The 27313-nt window shown below is 48.5% G+C and overlaps 1 protein-coding gene across 2 annotated transcripts in view; it reads right to left on the bottom strand.

Moving 5' to 3' along the window:
- Positions 1-17486: 17486 nt before the first annotated feature.
- The window catches only part of LOC307049320 (A-kinase anchor protein 13-like), a gene marked incomplete at its 5' end in the record, with an annotated part of 268607 nt that continues 258780 nt past the window's right edge, over positions 17487-27313 (bottom strand). For both annotated transcript variants that reach the window (XM_079698797.1, XM_079698798.1), the window contains 7 exons: positions 17487-17773; positions 18605-18932; positions 20364-20813; positions 21453-21503; positions 24327-24371; positions 24843-24913; positions 25350-25511. In XM_079698797.1, coding sequence (XP_079554923.1) covers positions 17724-17773; positions 18605-18932; positions 20364-20813; positions 21453-21503; positions 24327-24371; positions 24843-24913; positions 25350-25511 — 1157 coding nt within the window. In that variant the 3' untranslated portion in view covers positions 17487-17723. The remainder of the gene's footprint in view (positions 17774-18604; positions 18933-20363; positions 20814-21452; positions 21504-24326; positions 24372-24842; positions 24914-25349; positions 25512-27313) is intronic.

Genomic DNA, 27313 nt, shown 5'->3' with positions numbered 1-27313 from the left:
TGTTGAGCAGCTTACATGTGCTTCTTGGCTGTCTGTATGTCTTCTTTGGAGAAATGTCTACTTAGGTCTTCTGCCCATTTTTGATTGGTTGTTTGTTTTTTTAATATTGAGCTGCATGAGCTGTTTATGTATTTTGGAGATTAATCCTTTGTTGATTCATTTGCAAATATTTTCTCCCATTCTGAGGGTTGTCTTTTCGTCTTGTTTATAGTTTCCTTTGCTGTGCAAAAGCTTTGAAGTTTCATTAGGTCCCATTTGTTTATTTTTGTTTTTATTTCCATTACTCTAGGAGGTGGATCAAAAAATCTCTTGCTGTGATTTATGTCAGAGTGTTCTTCCTATGTTTTCCTCTAAGAGTTTTATAGTGTCCGGTCTTACATTTAGGTCTCGAATCCATTTTGAGTTTATTTTTGTGTATGGTGTTAAGGAGTGTTCTAATTTCATTCTTTTACATGTAGCTGTCCACTTTTCCCAGCACCACTTATTGAAGAGACTATCTTTTCTCCATTGTATATCCTTGCCTCCTTTGTCATAGATTAGTTGACCATAAGTGTGTGGATTTACCTCTGTGATTTCTATCCTGTTCCATTGATCTATATTTTTGTTAGTGTGTCAGTACCATATTGTCTTGATTACCGTAGCTTGGTAGTATAGTCTGAAGTCAGGGAGTCTGAATCCTCCAGCTGCGTTTTTTTCCCTCAAGACGGCTTTGGTTATTTGGGGTCTTTTATGTCTCCTTACAAATTTTGAGATTTTTTGTTCTAGTTCTGTAAAAAATGCAACTGGTAATTTGATAGGGATTGCACTGAATCTGTAGATTGCTCTGAGTAGTATAGTCATTTTCACAATATTGATTTTTCCAATCCAAGAACATGGTATATCTCTCCATCTGTTTGTGTCATCTTTGATTTCTTTCATCAGTGTCTTATAGTTTTCTGAGTACTGGTCTTTTACCTCCTTAGGTAGGTTTATTCCTAGGTATTTTATTCTTTTTGTTGCAATGGTGAATGGGATTATTTCCTTAATTTCTCTTTCTGATCTTTCATTGTTAGTGTATAGGAATGCAAGAGATTTCTGTGCATTAATTTTGTATCCTGCAACTTTACCAAATTCATTGATTAGCTCTAGAAGTTTTCTGGTGGCATCTTTAGGTTTCTCCACGTATAGTATCACGTCATCTGTGAACAGTGACAGTTTTACTTCTTTTCCAATTTGTATTCCTTTTATTTCTTTTTCTTCCCTGACTGCCATGGCTAGGACTTCCAAAACTATGTTGAATAATAGTGGTGAGAGTGGACATCCTTGTCTTGTTCCTGATCTTAGAGGAAATGCTTTCAGTTTCTCACCATTGAGAATGAGGTTTGCTGTGGGTTTGTTGTATATGGCCTTTATTATGTCGAGGTAGGTTTCCTTGATGCTCACTTTCTGGAGAATTTTTAACATAAATGGGTGTTGAATTTTGTCAAAGTCTTTTCTTGCATCTACTGAGATGATCATATGGTTTTTATTCTTCAATTTGTTAATATGGTGTATCACATTGATTGATTTGTGTATATTGAAGAATCCTTGCATCCCTGGAATAAATCCCACTTGATCATGGTGTATGATCCTTTTAAAGTGTTGTTGGATTCTGTTTGCTAGTATTTTGTTGAGGATTTTTGCACCTATATTCATCAGTGATATTGGTCTGTAATTTTCATTTTTTTGTAGTATCTCTGTCTGGTTTTGATACCAGGGTGATGGGTGTCCTTGTAGAATGAGTTTGGGAGTGTTCCTTACTCTGCAATTTTTTGGCAGAGTTTGGGAAGGATGGGTGTTAGCTCTTCTCTAAATGTTTGATAGAATTCACCTGTGAAGCCATCTCATCCTGGACTTTTGTTTGTTGGATGATTTTTTTTTTTTTTTTGCGGTACACGGGCCTCTCACTGTTGTGGCCTCTCCCGTTGTGGAGCACAGGCTCCAGACACGCCGGCTCAGTGGCCATGGTTCACCGTCCCAGCCACTCCACGGCATGTGGGATCTTCCCGGACCGGGGCACGAACCCGTGTCTCCTGCATTGGCAGGCAGACTCTCAAGCACTGCGCAACCAGGGAAGCCCTATTGGATGATTTTTCATTACAGTTTCAATTTCATTACTTGTGATTGGTCTGTTCATATTTTCTATTTCTTCCTGATTCAGTCTTGGAAGGTTATACCTTTCTAAGAATTTGTCCATTTCCTCCAGGTTGTCCATTTTATTGGCATAGAGTTGCTTGTACTAGTCTATTATGATGCTTTGTATTTCTGCAGTGTCTGTTGTTACTTCACCTTTTTCATTTCTAATTCTGTTGATTTGAGTCTTGTTTTTTTTCTTGATGAGTCTGGCTAATGGTTAATCAATTTTGTTTATCTTCTCAAAGAACCAGGTTTTAGTTTTATTGATCTTTGTTATTGTTTTCTTTGTTTCTATTTCATTTATTTCTGCTCTGATCTTTTTTTTTTTTTTTTTTTTTTTGCCGTACGTGGCCTCTCACTGTCGTGGCCTCTCCCGTTGCGGAGCACAGGCTCCGGACGCGCAGGCTCAGCAGCCATGGCTCATGGGCCCAGCTGCTCCGTGGCATGTGGGATCTTCCCGGACCTGGGCACAAACCTGTGTCCCCTGCATTGGCAGGTGGACTCTCAACCACTGCGCCACCAGGGAAGCCCTCTGATCTTTATGATTTCTTTCCTTCTACTAACTTTGGGTTTTGTTTGCTCTTCTTTCTCTAGTTCCTTTAGGTGTAAGGTTAGATTGTTTATTTGAGATTTTTCTTGTTTCTTGAGGTAGGATTGTATTGCTATAAACTTCCCTCTTAGAACTGCTTTTGCTGTATCCCATAGGTTTCGGATCATCACATTTTTATTGTCATTTGTTTCTAGGTATTTTTGGATTTCTTCAATGATCTCTTGGTTATTTAGTAACATATTGTTTAGTCTCCATGTGTTTGTGTTTTTTATGTTTTTTTCCCTGTAATTGATTTCTAATCTCATAGCGTTGTGGTCAGAAAAGATGCTTGATATGATTTCAATTTTCTTAAATTTACTGAGGCTTGATTTGTGACCCAAGATGTGATCTATCCTGGAGAATGTTCTGTGTGCACTTGAGAAGAAGTGTAATCTGCTGTTTGTGGATGGAATGTCCTATAAATATCAATTAAATCTATCTGGTCTATTGTGTTATTTAAAGCTTGTGTGTCCTTATTAATTTTCTGTCTGGATGATCTGTCCATTGGTGTAAGTGAGGTGTTAAAAATCCCCCACTATTTTTGTGTTACTGTCGATTTTCTCATTTATAGCTGATAGCAGTTGCCTTGTGTATTGAGGTGCTCCTATGTTGGGTGCATATATATGTTATTATTGTTATATCTTCTTCTTGGATTGATCCCTTGATTATTATGTACTGTCCTTCCTTGTCTCTTGTAATATTCTCTATTTTAAAGTCTATTTTATCTGATATGAGTATTGCTACTCCAGCTTTTTTTGATTTCAATTTGCATGGACTATCTTTTTCCATTCCCTCACTTTCAGTCTGTATGTGTCCCTAGGTCTGAAGTGGGTGTCTTGTAGACAGCAGATATATGGGTCTTGTTTTTGTATCCATTCAGCAAGCCTGTGTCTTTGGGTTGGGACATTTAATCTATTCACGTTTAAGGTAATTATCGATATGTGTGTTCCTATTACCATTTTCTTAATTGTTATGGGTTTGTTTTTGTAGGTCCTTTTTTCTCTTGTGTTTTCCACTTAGAGAAGTTCCTTTAGCATTTGTTGTAGAGCTGGTTTGGTGGTGCTGAATTCTCTTAGCTTTTGCTTCTCTGTAAAGCTTTTGATTTCTCCATTGAATCTGAATGAGATCCTTGCTGGGTAGAGTAATCTTGGTTGTAGGTTCTTCCCTTTCATCACTTTAAATGTATCATGCCACTCCCTTCTGTACCTTGCTCAGAATCATGCAACTGCTCCCAGACTTTGTCAACAGGTTTGTAAACAGCCAGAATGTTCGTGGAGCATTATCTGCAGAACAAGAACGGGATTGATGGAGGGAACTTCTGTTTGCAGAGTGGAAAGGACCTCACTGCTCTGAGGGGTGGGATACTGGAACTCTCTCCTTCTTCCTTTCCACCCCACCCCCCAACTCGCCAGGGTGGGAGTATTGGGTGCACCCAGGGTCTCTTGAACTGTGGTATGCGTAAAACTCCCCAGGGAGTTAGTGAAAGCTGTGAGTTTCCTAGCTTCCTCCCAGGAGAATCTGACTAATTAAATGTGGGGTTGGGCCCAGGGAGATGCATTTCTAACAAGCAGCCTAGATAGTTCAAATGCAGGGATCTAAAGTGTCCTTTGAGGAACACTGGTCTAAGGGCAAATCTTGATTCTGCATGTGGGCAGGCATGGTCCTGCTGCTGGCTCTGGCTGGGCCGATCACCTAACTCCATGAGCCTTGGTGTGATCATCCACAAATGGGAGACTCAGATGCCCTTTAGGCGGTCAGGTTCAAAGGCATCATGGATATGAGACCTATGGGTTTCCAGCCAGTGGGAGCCCCTCGCTCTTAGAACTTCCATGGGAAGGTCATTCCAAGAAGAAGACAAGACACTGGCAAACTTTCTTTGACCCAGAAAAATCTGAAAGCTTGGGGGAGCCCTGAAGTCACAGTAAATGCTCACACCTGCAGGCCCACATGTCTGCACAGTCCCAAGATCCAGGCTTTTATCTTGTCTCTTTCTGCCAAGCAAAAAGAAAGGACACGTAATTTTTTTTTTTTTTTTTACAGTAACAGTATGGGGGTAGGTGCCATCATCCCCATTTTACAGAGGAGGAAACTATACTCAGAGAGGTTAAGCATGTTGGCCCAGGGCACACAGGAGTGGGGCACCAGGGTATGAACTTGAGTGGTTCTATTTCCAGACCCGGCTGCTTTGGCTCTCCCAGCCCGCCTTTCTCGGAGATGCTCTCATCTCCAGTGGGAGAGGGTGAGAGACCCCCCCTGGGCTTCCTGGTCCCAGATTGGGCAGAGTGGCCTGGCCCACTTTTGGCTGCAAGGCCTGATGGGGGTGAGGCTCAGCTGCTTTGTAGGGGCAGAGGCTGACGGCCATCCCAGCCCTGGCAGCAGGACTCTGTACGGTTCAACCAGAGGCCACCCATGGGGAGAGCCTTCTTGGAGTTAGCTGGAGCTGAGGGCCACCTGCCACCTTGGTCCTGCTGGCAGAGCAGTGTTCCCTGCCTCTTCCAGGCCCTGGGACAATCCTGCCTGTCCAGTCCCAGCGCTGCGGTCTTGGAATGAGGGTGTGTGGGGCGTGGACTTCGAGCTCAGCCTTGCTTTCTGGTCTGGAAGCTAGGGGGAGGGGACACTAGCCAAAGGCTGGTGGTTCCAGGTGTCACGTGTTCTGTGTAGGCCAGAGGGTTCCAGATGTTAAGGGCAGACAGGAGGGAGGGATTGGGCTTGCCCTGGCTGTCAGGGAAGGCTTCCTCTAGGAAGTGACAGTTCACCTGAGCAAAGTGAGGGAAGGGGGACAAGTATCCCAAACCAGAAGCCCAGAGACAAGGAGCTCCGAGCCATGCCCTGGGCTGGGCGCCACTGCCAGGCGATGGGGAAGGTCGTTTCTTCCTCTGGGCGCTCACCTCCAGGTACAGAGACAGAGGTCAGGTATGGGATTCCGGCACTGCTGCTGTGACAGGCTCTTGCTGCAGCTGTGGGTAACAGGCTCAGGAATTAAGAATCATGTGCTGGGGACCAACATTCAGCATCTCACCGAATTGTCACAGCAAATCTGCAAGCTAGATACCCTGGTTACCAAATGAAAGAGGAAAATAGGGATAGACAGGTTCAATAACTTGTCCAAGGTCACTTGGCCATTAGATGGCTGGACTGGACGTTGAGCCCAGACTCTGATCCGAAGTCTGTGCCCGTTCTTTCACTCACCCCATGGCCCCCCAGCCTTTGTCCACTGCCCCCTCAACGGAGCGGGACCCCAGCCAGGGCTGGTCTCCAGCTCCTCCTGCAGGTGGAGGGAGCATTGTTTCAGGTGACCAGCGTCCTGCTCCTTTGTCCTTTGGATGCAGAGACCAGGCAAGGCTGGGAACCGGGGTTGTCCAGGCAACGGCCCAGCTTCAACCCTAAAGCTGCTGGGGGTGGGGTGGGAAGTTCAGGGCCCTCAAGGGATGTGCTGACAAGGGAGGGGGAGAAAAGCAGGCCCGGTTCTCAACTGGTCCAAGGAGCTCACTCCCCTCACGCCCCCTGAGCTCTGCCAGCCAATCCCCCCCGAGGCCCTCCTGGGTCCCCCTCCCCTCCCACCTCCATCCCAAGGGTCCAGATCCCATTTCCCAGGAAGAAAGTCTCACCAAGGCGCCTGGAGGGAAGCGCAGCCCAAACTTCAGTGGGACTATTTACAGCTGTGTGAGTGATCACTGTAAGGTCGGATCTTAACAGACGGCACTGCGAAACAGAGGAAACCTTCAAGTGAGCTTTATTAGGGGGCGCTCCCGGGCAAGGTTCACTGGTCTGAGAAAAGGGGGCCAGAGAAGTCGCACCTGGGCGAGGGTTGGGCAAGATTTTATAGGGGAAGAAGGGAAAGGGGTGTGGTGGATCTGGGAGGGCGCAGGGTATTATTCCTTAGTTGGTGGTCTCTTCGGGTATCGTGGCAATATCTGGTGCCGGTTACATCAGTCTTGGGACCCCTAGTCCCGCCCCTCGAAAGGCGGGAAGGCTGGGCCGGGTGGAAAGTCCCCAGGTCAGTTCCTGGAACTGGGTGGTCTGGAATGTCTCCAGGTCAGTTTCTGGAACTGGGTGGTCCGGAGTTTCGGTCTGATGCAAACTGTGAATCTGATTGCGTCCCCCTGCCTCGGGCCAGTTGGCCTTACATCCCGACATCTTTGGTGTAATGGGGCAGCGTTCTGATCTCTGGCTACTTCATGCTGAATGGGGGCATCGAAAGGGGAGTCGGGAGACCAGAGGTCCGAGGCTTAGGGGAGACCAGTGGGGGGTTCTGTAGGAAGCAAGGTGTAAGGACCGAGGAGCATTTGGTTTGTGGCCACCCGAGAGACTTCCTCCATGCGCCTGCGAAGGAACCTAAGAAAACAGGGGGCAAACATGAGCAAGATACAGATGAAAATTAAGGGGCCTAAGATTGGTGTTAGCCAGGTATAGAGGGTGGATCGCCACTAATTGGGAATTGGTGTTTGCGTTGGAGTTCTTCTCTTAAGCGATGGAGGGCGTTTACGTTGTCTTCGAAGAGTCCTGTTTCATTGATGTAATAGCAGCGTTCCTCCTGTAGGAAGAAGCAGGTACCTCCTTTGTCGGCCGTCAGGAGATCCAGGGCTCATCGATTCTGGAGAGCGACTCGGGCTATGGAGGTGATTTGGCGCTGGAGAGAGGAGATGGAGGCGGCAGAGGCTTCAATGGCTAGCTGGAGTTTATGTTCTAAGTCGCGGGATGTTGAAACACTATGTGTTAGAGCTCTCGCCCCACGAGGCCTGCAGCGACCAGGGAGGAGGCGAGAGAGTGCCTGCGACTAGAGGAAGAAAGATGGCTCTTTTCCGTCGGGTAAAGGGCGGTGTGATTAGCGAGGAAAATTCGGCTTGGCTATACAGTGTGAGTTGTGGGACGAGAGTAACGGGGATACATGGGAAGGGGGAGGAAGAATTGATCTCTTTTGTGAGGGAACCACTGCACCACAAAAACATGCCTGGTAGTGCTTCAATTGATGCGTTTACCGTGAGGGATGAGTTGCAAAGAAACCCAGTATCAGCTAGATTTGGGCGGCTGCTGTAACAGATGGTGAGGTTTTTTGAATCAAGAAATATGGGGACTTTTAACGGGGAAAAAGGTGGGTTTCGGGAGGTGTAGGAAGTAGAATTGAAGGGCTGGTCGAGTGGGACAGCAGCCAAGGGTGGCCGGCCAAGATAGGCACATAGAAAGCAGTCGGAGATGTTACCTATTCCTGTGTGGTTGAGTATCTGTAGTGTTTGTTTGGTCAGTTCGGCTGCTGCTGCTAGGGACCCAAGGCATGGTTGCCATCCCCGAATGGTTGGGTCTAGCTGTTTGGAGAGGTAAGCCACGGGGCGGTAGGAAGGCCCTACAGGCTGGGCAAGGAGTCCAGTGGCTATTCCGGCCCATTCATCCACAAGAAGGTGAAAAGGTCGGTTTGGATTGGGCAGAGAAAGGGGAGGAGAAGATATCAGAGCGTTACGGAGGGTGAGAAAGGCCTGTCGAACGGTGGAAGGAGAGGTGAGGGGTCCTTGAGGGGTTTCTTTAGCGGCTAGATATAAGGGTTTAGAGAGGAGAGCAAAGTTAGGGATCCAGTGTCGGAAAAATCCTATAAGGCCCAAAAAGGAGAGAATTTGTTCCGCTGTTTCCAGAGGCTGGAGTTCACGGATAACCTGGGTGCGATCGGCTGTTAGACCTTTTGTGGTAGGGGTAAGGTGGAGCCCCAGGTAGGTTACAGAAGATACAGATAACTGAGCCTTGGCTGGGGAGACCCGATAACCGCGAGAGCCAAGGTAATTGAGGAGATCGGCAGTATGTTGTCTTGAGAGGCTGAGAGATGGGCTACAAAGGAGGAGGTCATCTACATATTGAAGGAGTGTACTGGGGGTAAGGGAGCAGGAAGTGAGGTCCCGTGCCAGCGCCTGACCGAAGAGGTGAGGACTGTCGCGGAAGCCCTGGGGAAGAACTGTCCAGGTGAGCTGACTGGAAGTATGAGTATCCGGATCCATTCAGGTAAAGGCAAAGAGGAAATAGGAGTCGGGATGTAGGGGGATAGTGAAAAAGGCATCTTTGAGATCCAGAACCGTAAAGTGGGTTGTGGATGGGGGGATATGGGAGAGCAAGGTGTATGGGTTTGGTACTACTGGGTGGAGAGGAATTATGGCCTCATTGATTAGTCGGAGGTCCTGGACCAGGTGATAATCCCCAGAGACCTTGCGGACAGGCAGGATGGGAGTGTTGCAGGGAGAGTCAGTGGGGATAAGGAGTCCCTGGTTTAGGAGTCTGGTGATAATAGGTTGTAGGCCCCTAAGGTGAGTCTCAGAGATGGGAAATTGGGGCTTTGATGGAAATTTGGAGGGGTCCTTTAGGCGGATGAGGACGGGGGAATGGTGTGTTGCTATTATGGGCTTAGAAGTATCCCAGACTTGGGGATTGATTGGGTTCGGTGTGATTGGAAGAGGGGGATAGGAGGGGGAGGGTTCTAAAGACAGGCCGAGAAGAGGAAGCAGGAGTTGGGAGGAGGGGACCTTAGGGTCAAGTCTAACCAGCTGGAGGGAGGCCCCTAAGTGGAAAAGGACATCTCGGCCTAGCAAGGGAACTGGGCAGGATGGTATGACTAAGAAGGAATGAGTAAAAGGGAGTCCTTCGATATGACATGGGAGTGGACCGGTCTGGAGTGGGAAGAATGGTTTGCCATCAATACCCATGACCGAGATCTGGGAAGGAGAAACTGGCCCGGAATAAGTAGGCAGGACCGAATAGGTAGCCCCCGTGTCCACCAGAAATGAGATGGACTTACCCGCTACCTGTAGCGTTACCCTGGGCTCGGCGAGGGTGATGAGGGTCTTCGAGTCCGGGCGCCGTCACTCGTCAGCCAATCCCAGCAGTTCGAATGGTAATGCCGTTGCGTCGGCCTGCCCCCCCGCGTGGAGACGCTGAGGGAGGGCCAGTCGTAGGGCAGTTACTCTTCCAGTGGCCCGTTAGCCCACAGCTGGGACAGGGCTTAGAAGGAGGTCAGGGACTGGGACATTGGCGAGCCCAGTGGCCTTCTTTTCCGCATTTGAAGCAGGCCCTCGCCGGGGTTGCCTTTTGCGGACCCCATGGATGCTGTGATCCATGGGAGATGGCCGGCCTTAGGGCGGCTACAAGAGCTTGGGTTTGGAGGGCCACCTTCTGGTGCATCCGAGCCTGTCGGCTGTATTCTGCCAAATCCTCACGGCCATTGTAGACTTTAAAGGCCATCTTTACCAGATCTCGAATAGGGGTTTGAGGGCCGTCTTCTGCCAGTTTTAATTTCTTTTGGATGTCCGGGGCTGATTGGGTGATAAAATGGGTGGCTAGGACCGCTGCCCCTGCCGGGGTGTCTTTTAGTTTTTCAAAATTGACTACCTTATGAGCGGCAGCCTGTATGCCAGCCAGGAGGCATTGGATCATGATGTCGCATTTACAATGGCCATCTTGGCCATCCTGATAAGTCCAGCCTGTATCGGTGCCAGGAATGGCAGTCGCTCCGACAGGTATGGAGTTGTCAGTAAGGTGAACCTGATCTGCATGGTTTCGGGCAGCAGTTTATTCTTTCCCTCTCGTCAGGGGTCAGAGTAGAAGATAGGATCACAAAGATATCGTGCCAGGTTAGATCGTAAGCTTGAGAGAGGTAGTGAAATTCTTTGATATAGAGGGAAGAGTCGGCAGAAAAGGAGCCTAATCGCTTTTCTATTTGAGAGAGATCTTGGAGGGAAAAGGGAACATGAACTCTAACTAATCCTTCCGCTCCTGCTACCTCCCTCAGAGGGCAGAGGAGATTTCGATTTTGGGAGTCGTGAGAGCATGTATGTGCACTAATTGGCGAGGCAAGGGGCGTGGGAGGAGAAACCGTTGAGGGAGGCGGGGGAGCGGTTGGATGGGGCGGAGCGGGTTCGGGAGGAGGAGGGACCGCTTCAGGGTAGGGTGGAGGTTGGAGAGGAGCTCTGGAGGGGGGAGAGGCGAGAGACTCGGGTGGGTCGGCTAGTGGAGAGGGGTCATCGTCAAAGGAAATTAGGGGCTTGGATGTAGGAGATGTCTGTCTGGCAAGAAGGATCTGGGAAGTGGAACAATCGACGCAGAGGGAAGGGCGGGAGCGTAAATACCAGAAGACCTGAACATAGGGGACCTCGGACCATTTGCCCGTCCTGTGGCAGTAATTATCTAGATCACGGAGGATGTTAAAATCGAAAGTCCCTTCAGGAGGCCATTTGGATTGACTGTCTAGAGGATATTGTGGCCAGGCCACAGTGGAATAGAAAATAAGCCGTCGGCGACGGAGATCTTGGGAGAAACCGAGGGCTGTAAAATTAGCTAGGAGACACCCCAGGGGCGTCTTAGAATCTGGTTTTGATTGTGAGGTTCCCATGACCCCCAGTCTGTCCCTGAGTGAATGGAGAGGGAGAGAGGCGTCCCTGGTCCCAGTCTCCAATTCACGGCAGGTCGGAGGGTGGTCAGGCTATTGGGACGTCTCCACAATCACCGGAGGCCCGGCGGGTCGGAGAGCAGTCAGGCGATTAGGACGTTTCCACAGTTGCCCGAGGCTCGGAGGACAGAGGGGTCCCTGACGTGGCCGCGATTAGGGACAGGGAGTCCGGTGGGTAGGGACTCTGGGGTTCGGAGGGAACAAGGGAGGGGGACTTACCCGTTTTCTGTCGGATCGGGTGGATGAGTAGAGGTTCCCTGGTTGTCTCCTGGGGGAGGGGAGGAGCGGCCCTCGCGGTAACCCGCGGGGCTTGGTACCCCTCCCGGGTTTCGGCACCAAATGTAAGGTCGGATCTTAACAAACGGCATCGCGAAACAGAGGAAAGCTTCAAGTGAGCTTTATTAGGGGGCGCTCCCGGGCGAGGTTCACTGGTCCGAGAGAAAGGGGCCAGAGAAGTCGCACCCGGGCGAGGGATGGGCAAGATTTTATAGGGCAAGAAGGGAAAGGGGTGTGGTGAATCTGGGAGGGCGCAGGGTATTATTCCTTATTTGGTGGTCTCTTTGGGTATCGTGGCAATATCTAGTGCCGTTGGTCCTGCCCCTCGAACGGCGGGAAGGCTGGGCCGGGTGGAAAGTCCCCAGGTCAGTTTCCGGAACTGGGTGGTCCGGAGAGAGTTTCAGTCTGATGCAACCTGTGAATCTGATTGCGTTCCCCTGCCTCGGGCCAGTTGGCCTTACACCAACCTCTTCCCGGCATTTGTGACTCAGGTTTCTGTCCTGCTGAATTGGTTAGCAGGACTCCCTTCCTGGGCACATGGCTGCTACAACCTGGTTTTCCTTCCGGTGGGAGGTCCTCAGACAGGAGCGGCCCCTTTTATCTGGGGCACCTTCTCCCTCAAGAACAGGCAGACACCCCACGCCCCACTGGATGGATGGCCGGTCCTTGTGGAGCCCTGGGCGCTTTGTGCCTCTGCACTTCTTCTGGAACAAAGGGTGGCACCTCCTCCCTCTTCTGGCCTCTGCCTCCCACATGGAGCCTGTCCCTGGCTCAGACCCAAGCACGATGGGAGCAGAGCGGCAGAGAGCAGGGACCAGTGTTTGCTGGCTTCTGGGGAGGCATCTGTTGCCAGGGCTGCAAGACTCCTTAGAAATCTGGGCACTTCCAAGTTCACTGAGCAAGGCAAAGCGCTTGGCAACCCGGCAGGACCTTCCTCTCTTTGGTTGTCTCTTGGGAGGGGAGGGACAGGGAGCTTGGGAGCGCAGAGCTGGGAACTGAGGCAGCTCTGCCCACGTTCTTCGCATTACACCACGCGGCCGGCTGGACCGAGGGGCCTTTCATAGGGACAGCAGGCCTGGACTCCGGGGAGGCAGCCAGCGACTCAGGAAGGGCGGCACAGGTACCCGCAGGCAGCAGCGGCAACAGCTCCTACCGTGTGCATTCCAGCAGTTTCTCAGAGGATCAGACCCAGTAAATCCCTGTGGAGCTACATGCAAATGGGATTCTTCTTTCTGAATTAGTTTTTGGCAGCTCCCTTGTTTGCGGGTGGGATGAGGTGAAAAAAGTTGGCAAAGAAAGGCAAACTGACATTCATCTTCTTTACATAGTAGAATCTATAGCAAGGACGTTTCTTACCGCGCTGATTTGACTGGAAATGGTTCTGACTCTTGGTGCCCCCGGGTTAGGGTCCAGCGCCAGGGGACTTGAGTTCCCCGGGAGCTGCTTTGTGCTCCGGGGCTGTCCTCCTGAGTCCTGTTCCTGAAGGTACAGAAATAAGGTTTCACTGGGGAGAAGGGTCCCTTAGAGCTGGGTAGGGGGTGCCCCTTCACCAGGAACCCAGAGTATCCTGGAAGCCTTCACTTCAGGAAGCCCACAGGGACAGGAATACAACACAGTCACCATCGAGACTTAAAGGGCATTTATTATTTTTTTTGAAAGGGTGGAGGGGGACTTTACAAGGATCAGAAGCCGCTAACCAGAAAGGAAGATAAATAAAATACAAAGCCAGTATGTTGTGGCAGAATTCCAGAAAACACACTGAAAAAATCTTTACAGTTTAAAACTGCTTCACTTTATACATAATTACAAATTAATATACAGCATCTGTAACGTTCATTTAGCATTTGAGGACAACAGACAAGAGCAGAGGTATAAGGTGCATGGTAATCACCCTCCTGCATGTCCTGGTGTCCCCAGCACACCCAGTGGGGCAACACGCCAGAAACCTCAGGCTAAACCGCGACCGTGGGCCAGCCGACCGGGCAAGCCCCTGTCAGTGCTCTGGAGCTGCCCATCCTGGCAGGTGGTCACAAAAGGCAGAGGCATTCAAGCAGGGTAAACACTGGGGTGAGCAGAGACTGGGCTCAGCCTGGGTGCCTGGAGCAGGCTGTCACCGTCTGCGGCAGGAGAGACTTTAGCCAGCTGGGTCTGCCTGTCTTTAAACCTTAGCAAGATGGAGAACTCACTCAAGGCCTGTCGAGCTTTTGACAAATTAAATCCGATTGATACATGGAAAGAAGCCTTTGTTTTTTTTCCTCTTACGGCAGCACTAAAAGACTTTTCACTTTAAAACCTGGCCAGCAGGCAGTAGATCCCAAAGCTCCGGTTAACTAGGAATGTTACGCTACATGGAAAGAAAAAGAAAATGAAGAACCGAACCAAAACAATCTCTTTGCCCCTTTCCTTGTCTCCGAGGGTCAATCGGAGCAACAGCACCAGGTGGGGCCGTGACCCCAGGACCACAGGTGTGTGTGCCACACTGTCCCGCTGCAGGAAGGCAAGGCACACATCCCTCAACCACTGCCACCGTGGAATTGGAAGGGTTCTTTCTGGGCTTCTACATTCCAAGTGTGTCCACACCCCTTGGCAGTGTCTGGGGTCCCCTCCAAGCCACCCTCTTCATGGCTGCTGAAGCCCACTCACCAGGACCGTCTCTCTCAACGCGCTCCCACCCCAGTCCCTGGGCTTAGCTGTCCTCTGGGCACAACTGGCCCCCCCATCAACGCCGTATCAACAACTGCAGCTCCAAGGCCGATACCAAATCCTTGGGGAGAAAGAACCGGCTATGGAAAAAGAACTTTGTGACCAATGGATGAAATATAAAGTACTTCTGTGAACGGTACCTTTGGGATGGAGTTCTGGCCCCTAAGGTTATGGTGCTACCTTTTATTTAAGGCGGGGCCTAGTTATAAACCCTACACACTAACACCCACTCTCCAAATAAAGGTACAACAAAGCCCAAGGATCTTAAAAATGTGTGCTCACTACTGCTAATACTAGGGTCTTGGGAAGATAACAAATAAGGGAGAATATTAGCAAAGGAACAACTTTTAGTGGTATTACCCTGAGACATGAGAGGAAAAAAGGTAAGATTCGTACCTTTCCCAAAAAAAAAGTCTTGATAAGGATTTCTTCCCCACAGACAGCTCTCATGGGGGCTGAGGATGGAATGTTGGCAAAGGCTGAATTATGGCAATCTGCCTGTTTTTAACCCTCTTCATACTGTTAGCATAGTTGATGGTCCCAAAAGTGAAGCTGACTGTAGAGAGCGTTTAAAGTGCACATGCCACCCGACTGGGATGACGACCACTGAGATGATGGAAGTTTTGAGAGAAGATGCAGCCTCCTTCCAGGCAACTCACGAGATTCTGGAACTCTGGATGGTGTTTCCATCTGTCCCCCAACACCTAAACACAAGGAAGGCCAGGCATCTGATTTCTGAAGCTAGAGAAGCATGGCCCCTAGCGTGGGGACACTGTGGAGAACTGAGTCTGAGCTGTCCCGGGAGACAGCCCCTTCTCACATGAAGGACACCTCAGTAACCAGGACAGGCCTCAAGGTCAGAGGAGACCTCAAGGCCATCAGCAAAAGCAGGAGCAGCAACAATCCCAGGTGGTTGGTTCCCCAAGCGCAACAACAAAATCCCCGAGTTCCTTATCAAAGGGGGAGAGAGAGAGGACGAAGGCATGGAAAAGCACGGGTCCGGGTAAATGGTTCTCTCTCTGCACCGCACACTGTTCTGGGGGAGATGTCTTCTGATTCTGCTTCTAAACTTGTCCAACCACAAGCTGACCAAAGTATTTTAAGTTAGTGGGGTGCAGGTGAAGGGGAAATCACCACTTTAAAAAACTACCACCGAATAATCAAGGCAACCGAAACTTCACAACTAGTTGGGAGTAAAAGACCCTTTAAAGTTGAAAGCCACCTGTGCAGCTATATACAGAAACTCAGCGTCCAGGGTGCTTTTTGTGAAGAGCCTGTGTTAAGGCAAATCCCATCAGCACTGAGCCCTGGTTTCAAGCCCAGAGACAGGGAGGCCCGGCCTACACGGACAGAGGAAGGAGGATGCAGGTCCTCATTCACCAGCCCCACCCCTCTTCAGCAGAGCTTCTCTCTGTGGGACGGGGACCCACAGAGGTGAACCTGAGCCAGTGACAGGGAGAGACGGCTGAGCTCCCTGTGGATCTGAGAAAGGCATGACAGGCTGGCTGTACTCAAGCTGAGCTGTATGGACTGGCGGCAGGAATCAACCTAACCTTTTGCTGTTTAGGGTCTCTGTGGGGGGGCGAGGGGGGTGGTACATTAAGGTTCAATAGAAAATCAGCTGGTTCTGCTCAAGGCGTGTTTCTGAAGGGTAAGAAAGCTCCATGACAAAACTAGGCAAATGTAGCCCATGGGTGGCAAGTTTCTTAACTCTCAAGCAAGGAAGAAGACATCCCTTGATCAAAGTATGAGGTGAGGGTGGGAGGAGGGAAGGAAATGGACCCCTCCCCCAACCTTAATTTTCCTTTGGGCCTTCGAGGCACTTTGACAGACACGGGGGAGTAAGGAAGCAGCACCGGCTGCTTGACTGGACAGTTGAAACCGTTGGGCTGTTGTGTTCACCCTTAAAACACACACACATACACACATGCACACAACACACAAATAAATAAAACAAATCTAAGCTAAAAATTTTAAACCAGACCTCTTTCAAATAAACTGAAAGATAAATATCTCCATCTGCAAGGCCAGCTTGCAATTCATCAACAAGCACCAAGTTACAGATTTTTTTGTTTGTTTTTAAAAAGTATGTTCAAAGACCCATGCTCCTGAGGGGCAAAGGGCAGGAATCAAAGACCACATTTAAAGCACAGAATTTTCCAGGGTTTCCCCTCCTGGGGGGTTAACAAGTGTGGCAGGTGCAGGGGCCTCAGGGAGAAACATCCTGCACCTCCCCGCTGGTGACAAGCCTCAAGGAATACAGATCAAAACACAGTGGGACAAAAAAAAGAGAGAAGAACAAACAGGCAGCATCTGTGGATTCTTCAAGGGGTAGAGTACAATAACCAACAGGCCTTTCGTTTTTAAAACTTTTCAAAGAAATCAAATTTTGCCAGGCCTCCTGATAGAACTTTCCAAGACATACCTTCTGGCCAGCTCTTCTCTCGGTCTGTACTGGTAGGAACCGCTTCATATGGGCCTAACACACCCATCTGAACCTGCTTTTCGGCCAGCTGCCTAGTACAGGGTGGGCACCCCCTGGCAGCAGGAGAAGCAGGCGGTCCCTGCACGGGTGGAGCGCGGATGGGGCCACCCTCTCCCACGGCGACTGCCAGGCAGGAGCAGCTTCCCTGGGGAGGCACCTCGAGGTCTCAGGAATACTGCCAGGAGGCCATGGCCACTGCTGAATGGCCAGTGACAACCAAAAAGTGTCACGCCGCAGGGGTGATGGTGAGGAGGCCTCTCTACTTCGTCTGTGCCCAGAACATGTGGGCACACATCTTGGAAAGCCAATATATGATTTCTTTTAGACTTGATAAAATTAGATACATTTTTTCTTTTTAAAGTGACTGAAACACCAAAATCAAGGTGTTTCAAGATCATCTGCTTTTTAAAGACATCAAGCCTTCTCTCACTGGTTCTCACAAATGTTTGTCGTCCCTTCTGAAGTGAAATGAGAAATACACGCGAAAAGGGGTGAGGCGTGCATGGGGTGAGTTTACTGGGAGACGGCCTGGGAGGGCTAGTGGGTGAGGCTCTGAGTGCGCGCTCCCTGAGCAGTGGCGGGCAGTGCCCCTCGTGCGGGGCTTGAGCTGAGCCCAGCAGGCATCTGGTATAGGCTGTGCACAGTTCTGGTGCACTCCACGTGTATGTGCAGATGGGCTACTGTACGTGTTCAGATGATGTCCAAACTATCTGCTGTTTGATTTTTGGTTCTGTTCCCCAAAATAAAAGGCAGTAAGAGTCTCAGACAGCATTTGGAAACATTCTTTCAGGCTCTAGGAATTCCTGACATGTCCAAAACCATCGCCTGGACTTCTGGGGCCACTACTCTTGGTGTAACATCCACCATCCAGCAGGGCTGGCCCCAACCCGAGAGGCGCTGGGTTGCCAATCCTGAGCCTCCATCCCCACCCTGACCCCCAAGACCAGTTGTTCCTCTGGTCCAGGACCTGGGCAGTGCGGGAGGGCTGGGCGCCGCAGGACACAGGCATCAGTGTAGGAGAGTGTGCGAACAGGACAGTAGGGGTTGGGGGTGTAACCGTGGCGGGACAGGAGCGGCTGCCTCGGAGAGGAACGGGGTCAGCAGAAGATCTCCTCCCCCTCTGCGGGTACTTCAGATGCAGGGCCATCTGGAAAAAAGGAAACCAAGGCAGAAAAAGAAATTCAGAAAAACTGCTCTTTTCACTGGTAAATTCTGTTCTTTCCTCCCCAAACACAAGTCTTCTGGGATGCAAACAGATGCCGGGCTGGTGGGCAATGACATCCGCCAGCCGGGCCTCCAGGTGACGTAGTGCACGAGGTCGTCAGTGATGTCCTCCGTGTCTACAGCTCCTTAAACTTTACAGAAACACTAGGCTTGCTGTTTATAAACAGGCCTGGAAATAGGGATTTCTCTTCAACCTCCCACACAGAAAGGAGAGAGCAATCCTAATGAGAAGGACTCAGACCTTGTGCAGTGTGATTTGATAGCACGCCCTGTGGCGGCAGGCAGGTCAGTTAATCCCGAGCTTCAGCTTCCCAGTGTGTCTGGGGGTCAAAACACCTCTCTCACAGTCACCTGCAGGATTAAAGCAGCCCTCAGAAAATGCTCACCAAGCACCTGTTGTTAGTATTACTGGACCAGGCCTAGAAAGGCAGGGAGGACTGAAGCTGCTTCACTGAGGTTAGTTTCAGCTCCTCAGCTGGACAGTAAGTGTGAGAAATGAGCCCGCACTCTCTACTTCGTGCACGTGCCACACAGGGTGGGTTCTTAAATGTTCCTTGAATCTGTGTTCTTAGTGTAAGTTCCAACAGTCCTTTGCGGGCAGAGCAAGTGGGTTTGGTGAGATGTGTATGGTTCAGCTTTTACACACCTGAATGGCAGCCACCTCTTTTTAACCACTCCCGTGCTGCTAAAGCCACCCACTCTTCAGAATCCAGGGACTACACGGCCAGAGGGAGACCTGGTGTGTGTAACTCACCACCGGGCTGCGAGCGGCTTCCTTTGTTCTTCTTCTTTTTCTCCTTCTTTTCCTTTGGTTTAGCTAACCCAAACAGGCGGGTGGACGTGGACACTGGGGTCTGGCTCTGACCCTCTGGTACTCTGTTTGTCTGGCTGGTGGAACCCAGTATGTGAAAAGGCCCCTTTTCTTTGTGAGTCCGAGAGATGCTGTTCCTTTTTGGGGACACTGAGAGTTCTGAGTCCAATGACCCTGATTTGGCTACAGAAGGTGCTGGTGGCAAGAGGGTCTCCTCAGGATTCGGAAGGAAGGATGGGATCCTCAGCAGCTTGGTGTGTTGATGTGAAACCTGCACATGGTCAAGAGAAGGGGTCTGACTTGGAGGCCGGCAGCATCCCCAGTGCCTACTTAGTGAACACTACCTGAGGTCACCGGCTGTGTCAGTAGGTCAGCCCCGTGTGCACCCACTGCCTTGGACTCCAGAGAAATGGTAAAAAGATTCTCATCTTCTCAGTTCCATTTCCTCCCTCCCTCAGGTGGTATCTATGAAAGTGCTAAAAATATCATCTGATACCATTACTATTTTTATTATCAGCAACATAAAGAATTAACAGTAGCTTGGAAGAGGCAGCTTAGAACTCCCATTCCCTGAAGAAGCAGGAAGAGCTGCTTATCCAACGACTGATTTACACGGGGGTGTAGATAATTATTTCAGGGCTAAGAGATTATAAAGTTCTGTTCAGGTTAGAGGGCAGGTGGACACGTGCTTATACCAAGATCCTAGCCAAAGGTTAAACCAAAGATAAAGAGAGATAATCAGTCTAATCTGTGCTCCTGCTGGGCCTTGCAGCCTTCCCTGTGGAAGCCATCCTTATGTCACGAAAAGCACACAGAGCCACTGGCTACTCCCCCACAGACGTGAAAAACTCCGCAGGAAGCTAAACTGCTCCCTCTGGAAGATGTCAGTTTCCTTTTCTTTCACGATCCAAGGTCAATCGATCAAACAAATGGCAACCTGAGTATCAGCAGACAGGAGGATCTGTGTGCACCCAAGCTTCCCACCTGCCACAGGTGCCCCGTTCCAGAATAACCGTAGAACACCACTGAAATAAACTCGGGGGTCAGCGTGCTTCCCACATATGTGATGCCTTCCCATATAAATAGCAGCTGCAGGAAAAGAAAGGTTTCATCCACAGTAGCAAGACAAATTAGGAATTAAGCAGAGCCCAGATGTCTGAGCATCCCCGAGCAGGAATATCCTCTCTCCGTAAGAGGGGCTGCCTTCCATCATTTGCCGGGATGGGCTCCTCCCTCACTGACCCCACCACGTGGGTTCTTTCAGGAACTCAGGCGTTACTGCTCTCTGTGAGCCCAGGCACTGTACTCCGGGGGGACCTGTGTTTTTGGTGTGTTGTCCCCATCCAGCTACAAGTTCCTTTAGCTGGGGACCATTCTGATTTCTTCTGTGGCACAGGGCAGAAGGGTTGCTCCCAAAATCCTGGACGGCTGACTGCCATCTTCAGAGATGCTGAGGTTACTCCAGCCTAAGCCACTGAGGGCTGAGGGAAGTGCCAGGCATCCATTAACTCCCCTGGCCAAACCCCAACCCATCATGCTGAGAGATGCAAAAAGGAGAAAAAGACTCACTTCCTCACCTGCCCCCTGGTGGTGCATAAACAGATCTGTAGAAGCAGCCTTTATATTACCTGCCTACTTTCCTCCGCTGCTCAGAGGGTTCTTGGTTATGCGGGTCGTGACCCAGCCCCCCAGCGCCCCGTACCTGTCCGACGTCACAGTCGGCGGGCCTCTGGCTGAACCAGTCGGCCTCCCGCTTCAGCTGCTCCTGCTCGCGCTCAAGCTGCCTCTGGGCGGCGCGCAGGCGCTCCAAGTCGCTCTGGTAGGCGACCTTCCTCTGCTGCAGCTCGTCGTGCTCGCGCTCCAGGTCCTGGCGGCCACGCCGGAGCTGGTCCTCGCGCTGTGCCAGCCGCGCCTCGCGCTCCTGCAGCGCCCTCTCGCGGGCCTCCCACTCGCGCTCGCGCCGCCGCTTCTCCTCCAGGTGCTGCGCCTGCTGCCGCTGCAGGTTGGCCAGGTCCTGGCGCTGCTTCTCCAGGCTGCGCTGCTTCTCCTGCTCGATGAGGGAGCTGGGCCGCGACGCCGTCCGCGTGAGCGCCCGCTCGGTCAGCAGCAGCTTCTGGTCCTCGATGTAGCTGTCCTGCTGCAGCACCACCCCCTGTGGGGGAGACGCATGAGGGGGGACGATGCGCCTCCGTCCGGAGGACGAGGATGCCACCCCAGACTACGGCCCTCCCCTGGTTTCTAAGCTGCTCTGGGAAAATGTTCCAGCGTAACCCTTGGCGGGAACCAAGTCTCAATGTCAGTGGTGTGGGGGACTCGGATTTTGCAGTCAGTGGCTTTGTCTGGGGTGGGAGTGTGTGTTTTGGAGGTGGGAGGAGGTAGGAACTGGACTGGTTAGAAATTGAGTATATTCCCAGAAAGCTGTGTGGGGAGGGTCACCCTACCCAAATACCACACAGAGACATGGAATATGGAAACTTACAATCATACCAAAGGCCTTCCAGACTGAAACCATCTCCTCTGTGCATGTCAGCACCTCATGTGCTCTGGGGCATGGCTGTCAAGGGTACCTGCAGTCCACCATGTGCTCGTCAAGTCCAGTCTTAGCGGGGCGATGATACTCTAACCACTGCATTCTGGAACCTTTCTCATCATGAGAGCCAGTCTTCTCTAGTCTGAGGGCCCCATTTACCCATAAGAAACCTATAGACCTCAAAGATCCAGGCCAACAATACCCTGGTCACTGATTCTCTCGAAACAAGGAAGTGAAGGGATAAAGGAGAAGGGCACATACCTGCAAAGTGCTGAGGAGCTCATGGAGATGGACGACACTCTGGACGACCTGCTGCAAAAGGAATCAAAGGACCATCACCTCAGACTCTGAGGCTCAGACCCCAGCACGCTGCGTGTCATCCGACAAGAACCCAACCTACCACACAGCAAGGGGCTTGCATTTGAACAAAGTACTTTCAGACTGAAAGCACCACAGAGAATAAGCCGGTACAAGTAGCCAAGAAAAACAAAATCAGACGAAGTAACTGTGTATGTAGGAGGGAAGTCAGCACACAGTGAAAGGTATTACAAAGCTCCAATTATTTAAAATGACAGGCACAAAAATGGCACACACACCAATGTAACAAAACAGAAAGCCCAGAAGCAAACCGCAGCATTAGTATATGATACAAAGAGCATTTCTAGTCAATGGAGAAGGAAAGAATATTCAGTGAGTTGTTCTGAAAAAACTGGCTAAATCTTTGGAAAAAATTAAGTTGGGATCCACAGAAAAAAACATTCAAATGGGTTGAAATGTTAAGTGTAGAAAAGAACTGTAAAAGAGCTGTAAGAAAATGTGAGAATGTTTTCTGATCTTGAAACAGGGAAGGCTTTTCAGAGACAGAAACAATGGAAGAAACCACACACACACACACACACACACAATTTCAACTTTTACTATGTAAAAATGTATAATAAAAAGGCAAAGGAAACAGTGAACAGAGCAAGGCAAAAAAAAAAAAACCCTTTAATTTAAAAAAGGCTCTCGTAGATCAATAAAATAATGAATATTCTAGTAGAAAAACAGGCACAGAACATAAACCAGCAATTTACAAAAGAAATACATATGGCCAATTACATAACACATTAAAAATGATTCAACCTTATTTGAAATCAGAAGAATGCAAAAATAACCGCTTGAACTTATCAACAAAATGTCAGTTAAAAAATAATTCCCAGTGTTGGTGAAAGTATGATGAGAATGGATACTCTTGTACTGACAGGGATGAACGCTGTATAACCTTTCTAGAGAGCGGATGACATGCTGAGGAAATAATCAGAGCCGTGCAAAAAAAAGTATGAGGATGCTCTTGGCTGCATCATTTAAAAAGCAAAAAAGTAGAGAAAGAACCACTGGAAAGATTAAATAAATTATGGCACATAACATAATAATATGCAGCTGTTAATTAGCATGGTTTTTTTTGTTGTTGTTGTTTCTTTTTTTGCGGTATGCGGGCCTCTCACTGTTGTGGCCTCTCCCGTTGCGGAGCACAGGCTCCGGACGCGCAGGCTCAGTGGCCATGGCTCACGGGCCTAGCCGCTCCGTGGCATGTGGGATCTTCCCGGACCGGGGCATGAAGCCGTGTGTCCCGTGCATTGGCAGGCAGATTCTCAACCACTGCGCCACCAGGGAAGCCCAATTAGCATGTTTTGTACAAATACGCCCTGGGGAAACGCTTCTGGTGTGTTAAGAGAAAAAAAGCAGGATATGAACCTCCAGGGAGTAGTGAAACAAATTGTATAAAACTATGTTTATGCAATTCACACTCACACATAAAATACATGTCCTGTATAAGAAAAGGCTGGAAATATGAACACCAAACATTTAATAGTAGCTATTTCTCAGTGGTACTATGTTTACTTATTTTTTTTCTTTTTTACATTATTGGATGTTTTCCAAATCTTCTACCACAAACATGTATTCCTTTTATCATATTTAAAACACAAAAACTTAATTATCAGGCTTAGCTCTTCTGAGAATACGATTTGCCCCTCATTTCACTTTATTCTTAATTAACAGCGAGAGGGAGAAGTCACAGCAGACCAGCTGACTCTGGCTGAGCATCTGTAGTGTATAATCCATGCTGGAATGCCTGAAAACCACTGGTCTTGTACTGTCTCTTATCTGACTCTTCTCACTAAATATGAGGGGAAAGTTGCCAGGTGAAAAAATCAACTAAGGGCTACTTTTTAAGCAGCACCAGAGCACAGCAGCCTGTGTGGGAGCAGGTTTACTTCATTCAAGGATGGACACGCTGAAGGGGGTTACGATGTCAGCGTGTAGACTAACATGCCAACAAACAGAAGACAACAAACACCCTTCTGTGTTTTAGGGAAAAAAGGAAAGATTTCCTTAACCTGAAATTCCAAAAGAAAGCTCCTCAGGGATTTAAGGTATTCTATTAAAAGCAGGAAGAAACACAGAGAACACCCTGAGAGGTACACCCTAGCACCCCACTGTCCTGTGTCCAATTCCAGCCTGCTGACACAGTCACACGCTTGGAGTCAACTAGGTTTGGAGACAGTAGTAACCTTGAGGAGGATTTCCTAAGAGGGACCCAAGGAGACGGGGAAACAGTGAAAGGCGTGGGTTATCCTGCAGGGTCAGCGGAGCTCAGCGGAAGGCAGGTGAAGGACTTGCATGGGGACCTGATCTCTCGCTAGGAGATGACAAGGCTACTTCTAGAGTGACACAGAGCGAAAAGCAGTGCTCGAAGAAGAAAACTCAAGCAGAGTTGCAGGATAAGAAATTATTATGCAAAACTTTACCCACAAGTTAATTTGCCACGTTCCAGACTGTGGCTTTTGGTGCCAGGCTTGTGTTACAGCAAAGGTGGCTACAAATTCTACTCAGTGTGCGTAGATGGAAAGAAATCACCATGGGAGCTTCATGGCCCACGTTTAGAGAAAGCAAGGGGCTTCTCAAGGACAGAGAAGCAGAGGCAGTACTCTGGCAAAAGGGCAAGACGAGGCCCTGGGGCCAGGGAAAGGAAACGCAACTGCACAGATCAGCCAGGAGCCCAGCTTGTTCATCATGGCAAAACAGAAATGAGTATTCCTAACCTAGCAATTATAACAAAATCATATTCTTTTAAATAGCTCATAATGTTCTTACCTCACTGTTTCTTTTAAGCATAAATACAAGGTTAGCATTTCCACCCTATAAAACAAACAAAAAAAGTGCATTTAAAAACAATGAAGACTCTGAGGCAAGAATGATATTCAGCATGTGTCTGAGTTATGCTGTGACTTCCCCGTTTTCGTTCTTTACTACAGTAGCTTCTCACTGCAGGGCAGTGAAGATTTGAGGCTGAACTGTTACTGAAGCCTTGCAAAGAGTTCAGGTGGGTGTGTGCATTTAAACAAGCCTCTTGATGAAACTGGTCCAGCCATGGCCGCGGCAGAGCTGTGCACGTAGACGTGGTGTCTGGAGACAGGCCCAACGGCCAAGAACGTGGGGCTCTGAATTGTACTGTTTGCTTAAAAACGTGCTTTCCTCTTAAGATAAAACAGGAAATCAAAACGGCAAATTGGGCATCCAAAACAAAATCAAAGTAGGCTAATTTCAAAGACTATGAATCTAGAGGAAGTGCCAGGGAGGACTTAGGGAGTGTATTTTAGAAAGAAATACCTTTTTCAGACCACTATCCGATTCTGTTCTCCTAAGATCTTGGCCATCATCTCCCTCTTCCTTCTCACCTCCTAAACAAACAAACAAGGTTTTTTTGGTTTTTTTTTTTTGCAGTTGTAAAACAGATTAGCCAAGGAAATACTATATACATAGCTTAGGGACAGAATATTTCTGAATCCTATTAATGCCAATGGCAGCTAAGTGATTGATTATTAATAATTTTACTGATGCAGAAGAACTAGAAGCAGAAAGGAAAAACAAGTGTTATTACCCCCCTTTGGCTATAGCTTAGCTGAGATCTCAGGAAAACCTCTTTTATTACTGAAAATGAACATGACATTCATAGCGGTTCCTGAGTGTTTTAGCAGCTAGATACTTACTAGGATCTCACTAAAACATTTACTGACTGATTGGGACAGAGGAGATGGAGCTACCAGAGTACAGATCATTTTTAGTTGTGATAGTTAAGGACTGCCCACAAGAACACATGAGTTCAAAACCACTGACCTTTTGAAGCATTCATCTGATGGCTGTCAAATCCTCCAAAGGTCTCTGCTCTACGGGGCAAGGAAACGGGGCCTACTATGCCTTCTTGTTCAACAGGGCTGCTGACAGCCTGCCCAAGTGTGCCTCCCAGGTTTCCACTCACCAAACCCTGAAGGATCTCCACTGGAAGAAAGGAAACATGAAAAACTGACATCTCCTCTTTTAATGGGAAAAAGAAAATCTCATGGTAATACACTATATGCACAGGGAAGATGAACAGAAAATTCCAAAGTGACTATGTGACTTCCTTTGCTCAGAGAAAGCTCTCAGCTCAGGATACATGCGTTAGTTGGATTCTAATGGAAATGCAGAGATTAACTCTTCAGCCTTATTCACATGAGACCTAGGAGATTTAAAAGGGTACAGGAAGGCAAAGTAATTTACTGGAAGGAGCATGGCCCCTGAAGTCAGATCCAAAGCAGCCAAAAGGAATTCCCTAGGAAGTAAGGTGAGCCAATTTGAGAACTGCAGTTCAAACTGGCAGGCTTTTTGCCCCTCCCATAGGGAGGTCAAGGGGCTAGAGCAGTCTAAGCATCTGAATTCTCAAATCCAACCAGCTAGGGTTCTCTTCTAGAGCAGCAGTGTCCCACAGAAAGGAGAAAGTGCTGAAAGTGGTATAAAAATTGAGCAGGAGAGAAGCAACAGAGATAAAGGAAAAAGAAGGTCCAGATGGAATAAGGGAGGAAACAGAGGCAGGAAATCTCCTAAGACAAGCCATTGTTATTTTCTAAAAACACTACATGAAAACAATAGAAGAGTCCGATGAAGTGAAAAAAGCTAGCGGAGCCTAAAAATGTAGGAAATGTATTTCATGCAAAAATGAGCAACAGAAAAACATCAAAGTCAAATCCCACACAAAGTTAAGAAAAGGCAGAGAGAGAGAAAGAACAAGGGGCATAACTTCCCTACATATAATAAAAGCACATCAGAAGGACATGTCCATAAAATAAGTGAGCTAATAAAATAAAATGACACAAGACATGAAAGAACCTAAGTCAGAATCAGAAAACACAGAAAGGAGGTGGCAAAACTCAAGTGGAAATGAAAGGAAAAAAGGTATCCCTTTAAGAAATGAAAACTGAACTAGAATATGAGAGCAAATAAACCCAAAAGAAAATGACTTAATAGATGGTGAAAGGATATTTAAACATTAAAAAGATGAAGCTATAAAAAGTACTATGGGAAAGCAAGAAGTATTGAAGACAGGCAAAGATGATCCAACATATGGATAGTGGGAGTTCTTGAAGAAGAAAATCAAAGCAAGGGTGTAGGGAAAATACAAAAAACTGTAAGAATACATCTCTGAAATCTGAAAAATCTGAAACTATATGTCAAAATAGAACACTGTGAACCCTAGAACATCATTCCAGAATAACCAACACCAAGGCATATTCTAGTAAAACTACTCGGATTTAGGGGAAAAAAATCCTTTGGGCGTCTAGGCAAAGAGCACGCGACTTACATGGGGAATATCAAATTACGGCCAGACTCCGCCAGCAATGCTTTACGTCAGAAAAAAATAAATAACATTCGAGAATTAAGATACTCAGAGGAAGAGAACATGAACCAAGGATTTTATATCCAGCAGAACAGATTTTCAAGTATAAAGGGCACAAATTATTACCAGTATGCAAGGGCTCGGTATATTATCCTCATGAACCTTTCCTGAGACATCTACTAAAGAATAAGCTGTAGACATCCAAAATGACTGGAGAGACACTGATAAAAACTGGTGGTGGTTCTTGCAGAATGAAGACTACAGGTTGGGTCTAAAAAGGGGAGAGTGCCGTATACAGTGGTTGTAAGCTGACAGTATAGACAGAGTACAACTGGTAAATAAAAAAGGGGGGAGGGAATGGGGATAGCGTAAGAGAGTCATATTTAGTGACAGTAGTATTAGTATTGTTATTCTGATGTGTATGTTA

This window comes from Hyperoodon ampullatus, assembly GCF_949752795.1.
Source record: "Hyperoodon ampullatus genome assembly, chromosome: 3".
Taxonomy (NCBI): Eukaryota; Metazoa; Chordata; class Mammalia; order Artiodactyla; family Ziphiidae; genus Hyperoodon; species Hyperoodon ampullatus.
This window is presented reverse-complemented; position numbering and strand designations above follow the sequence as displayed.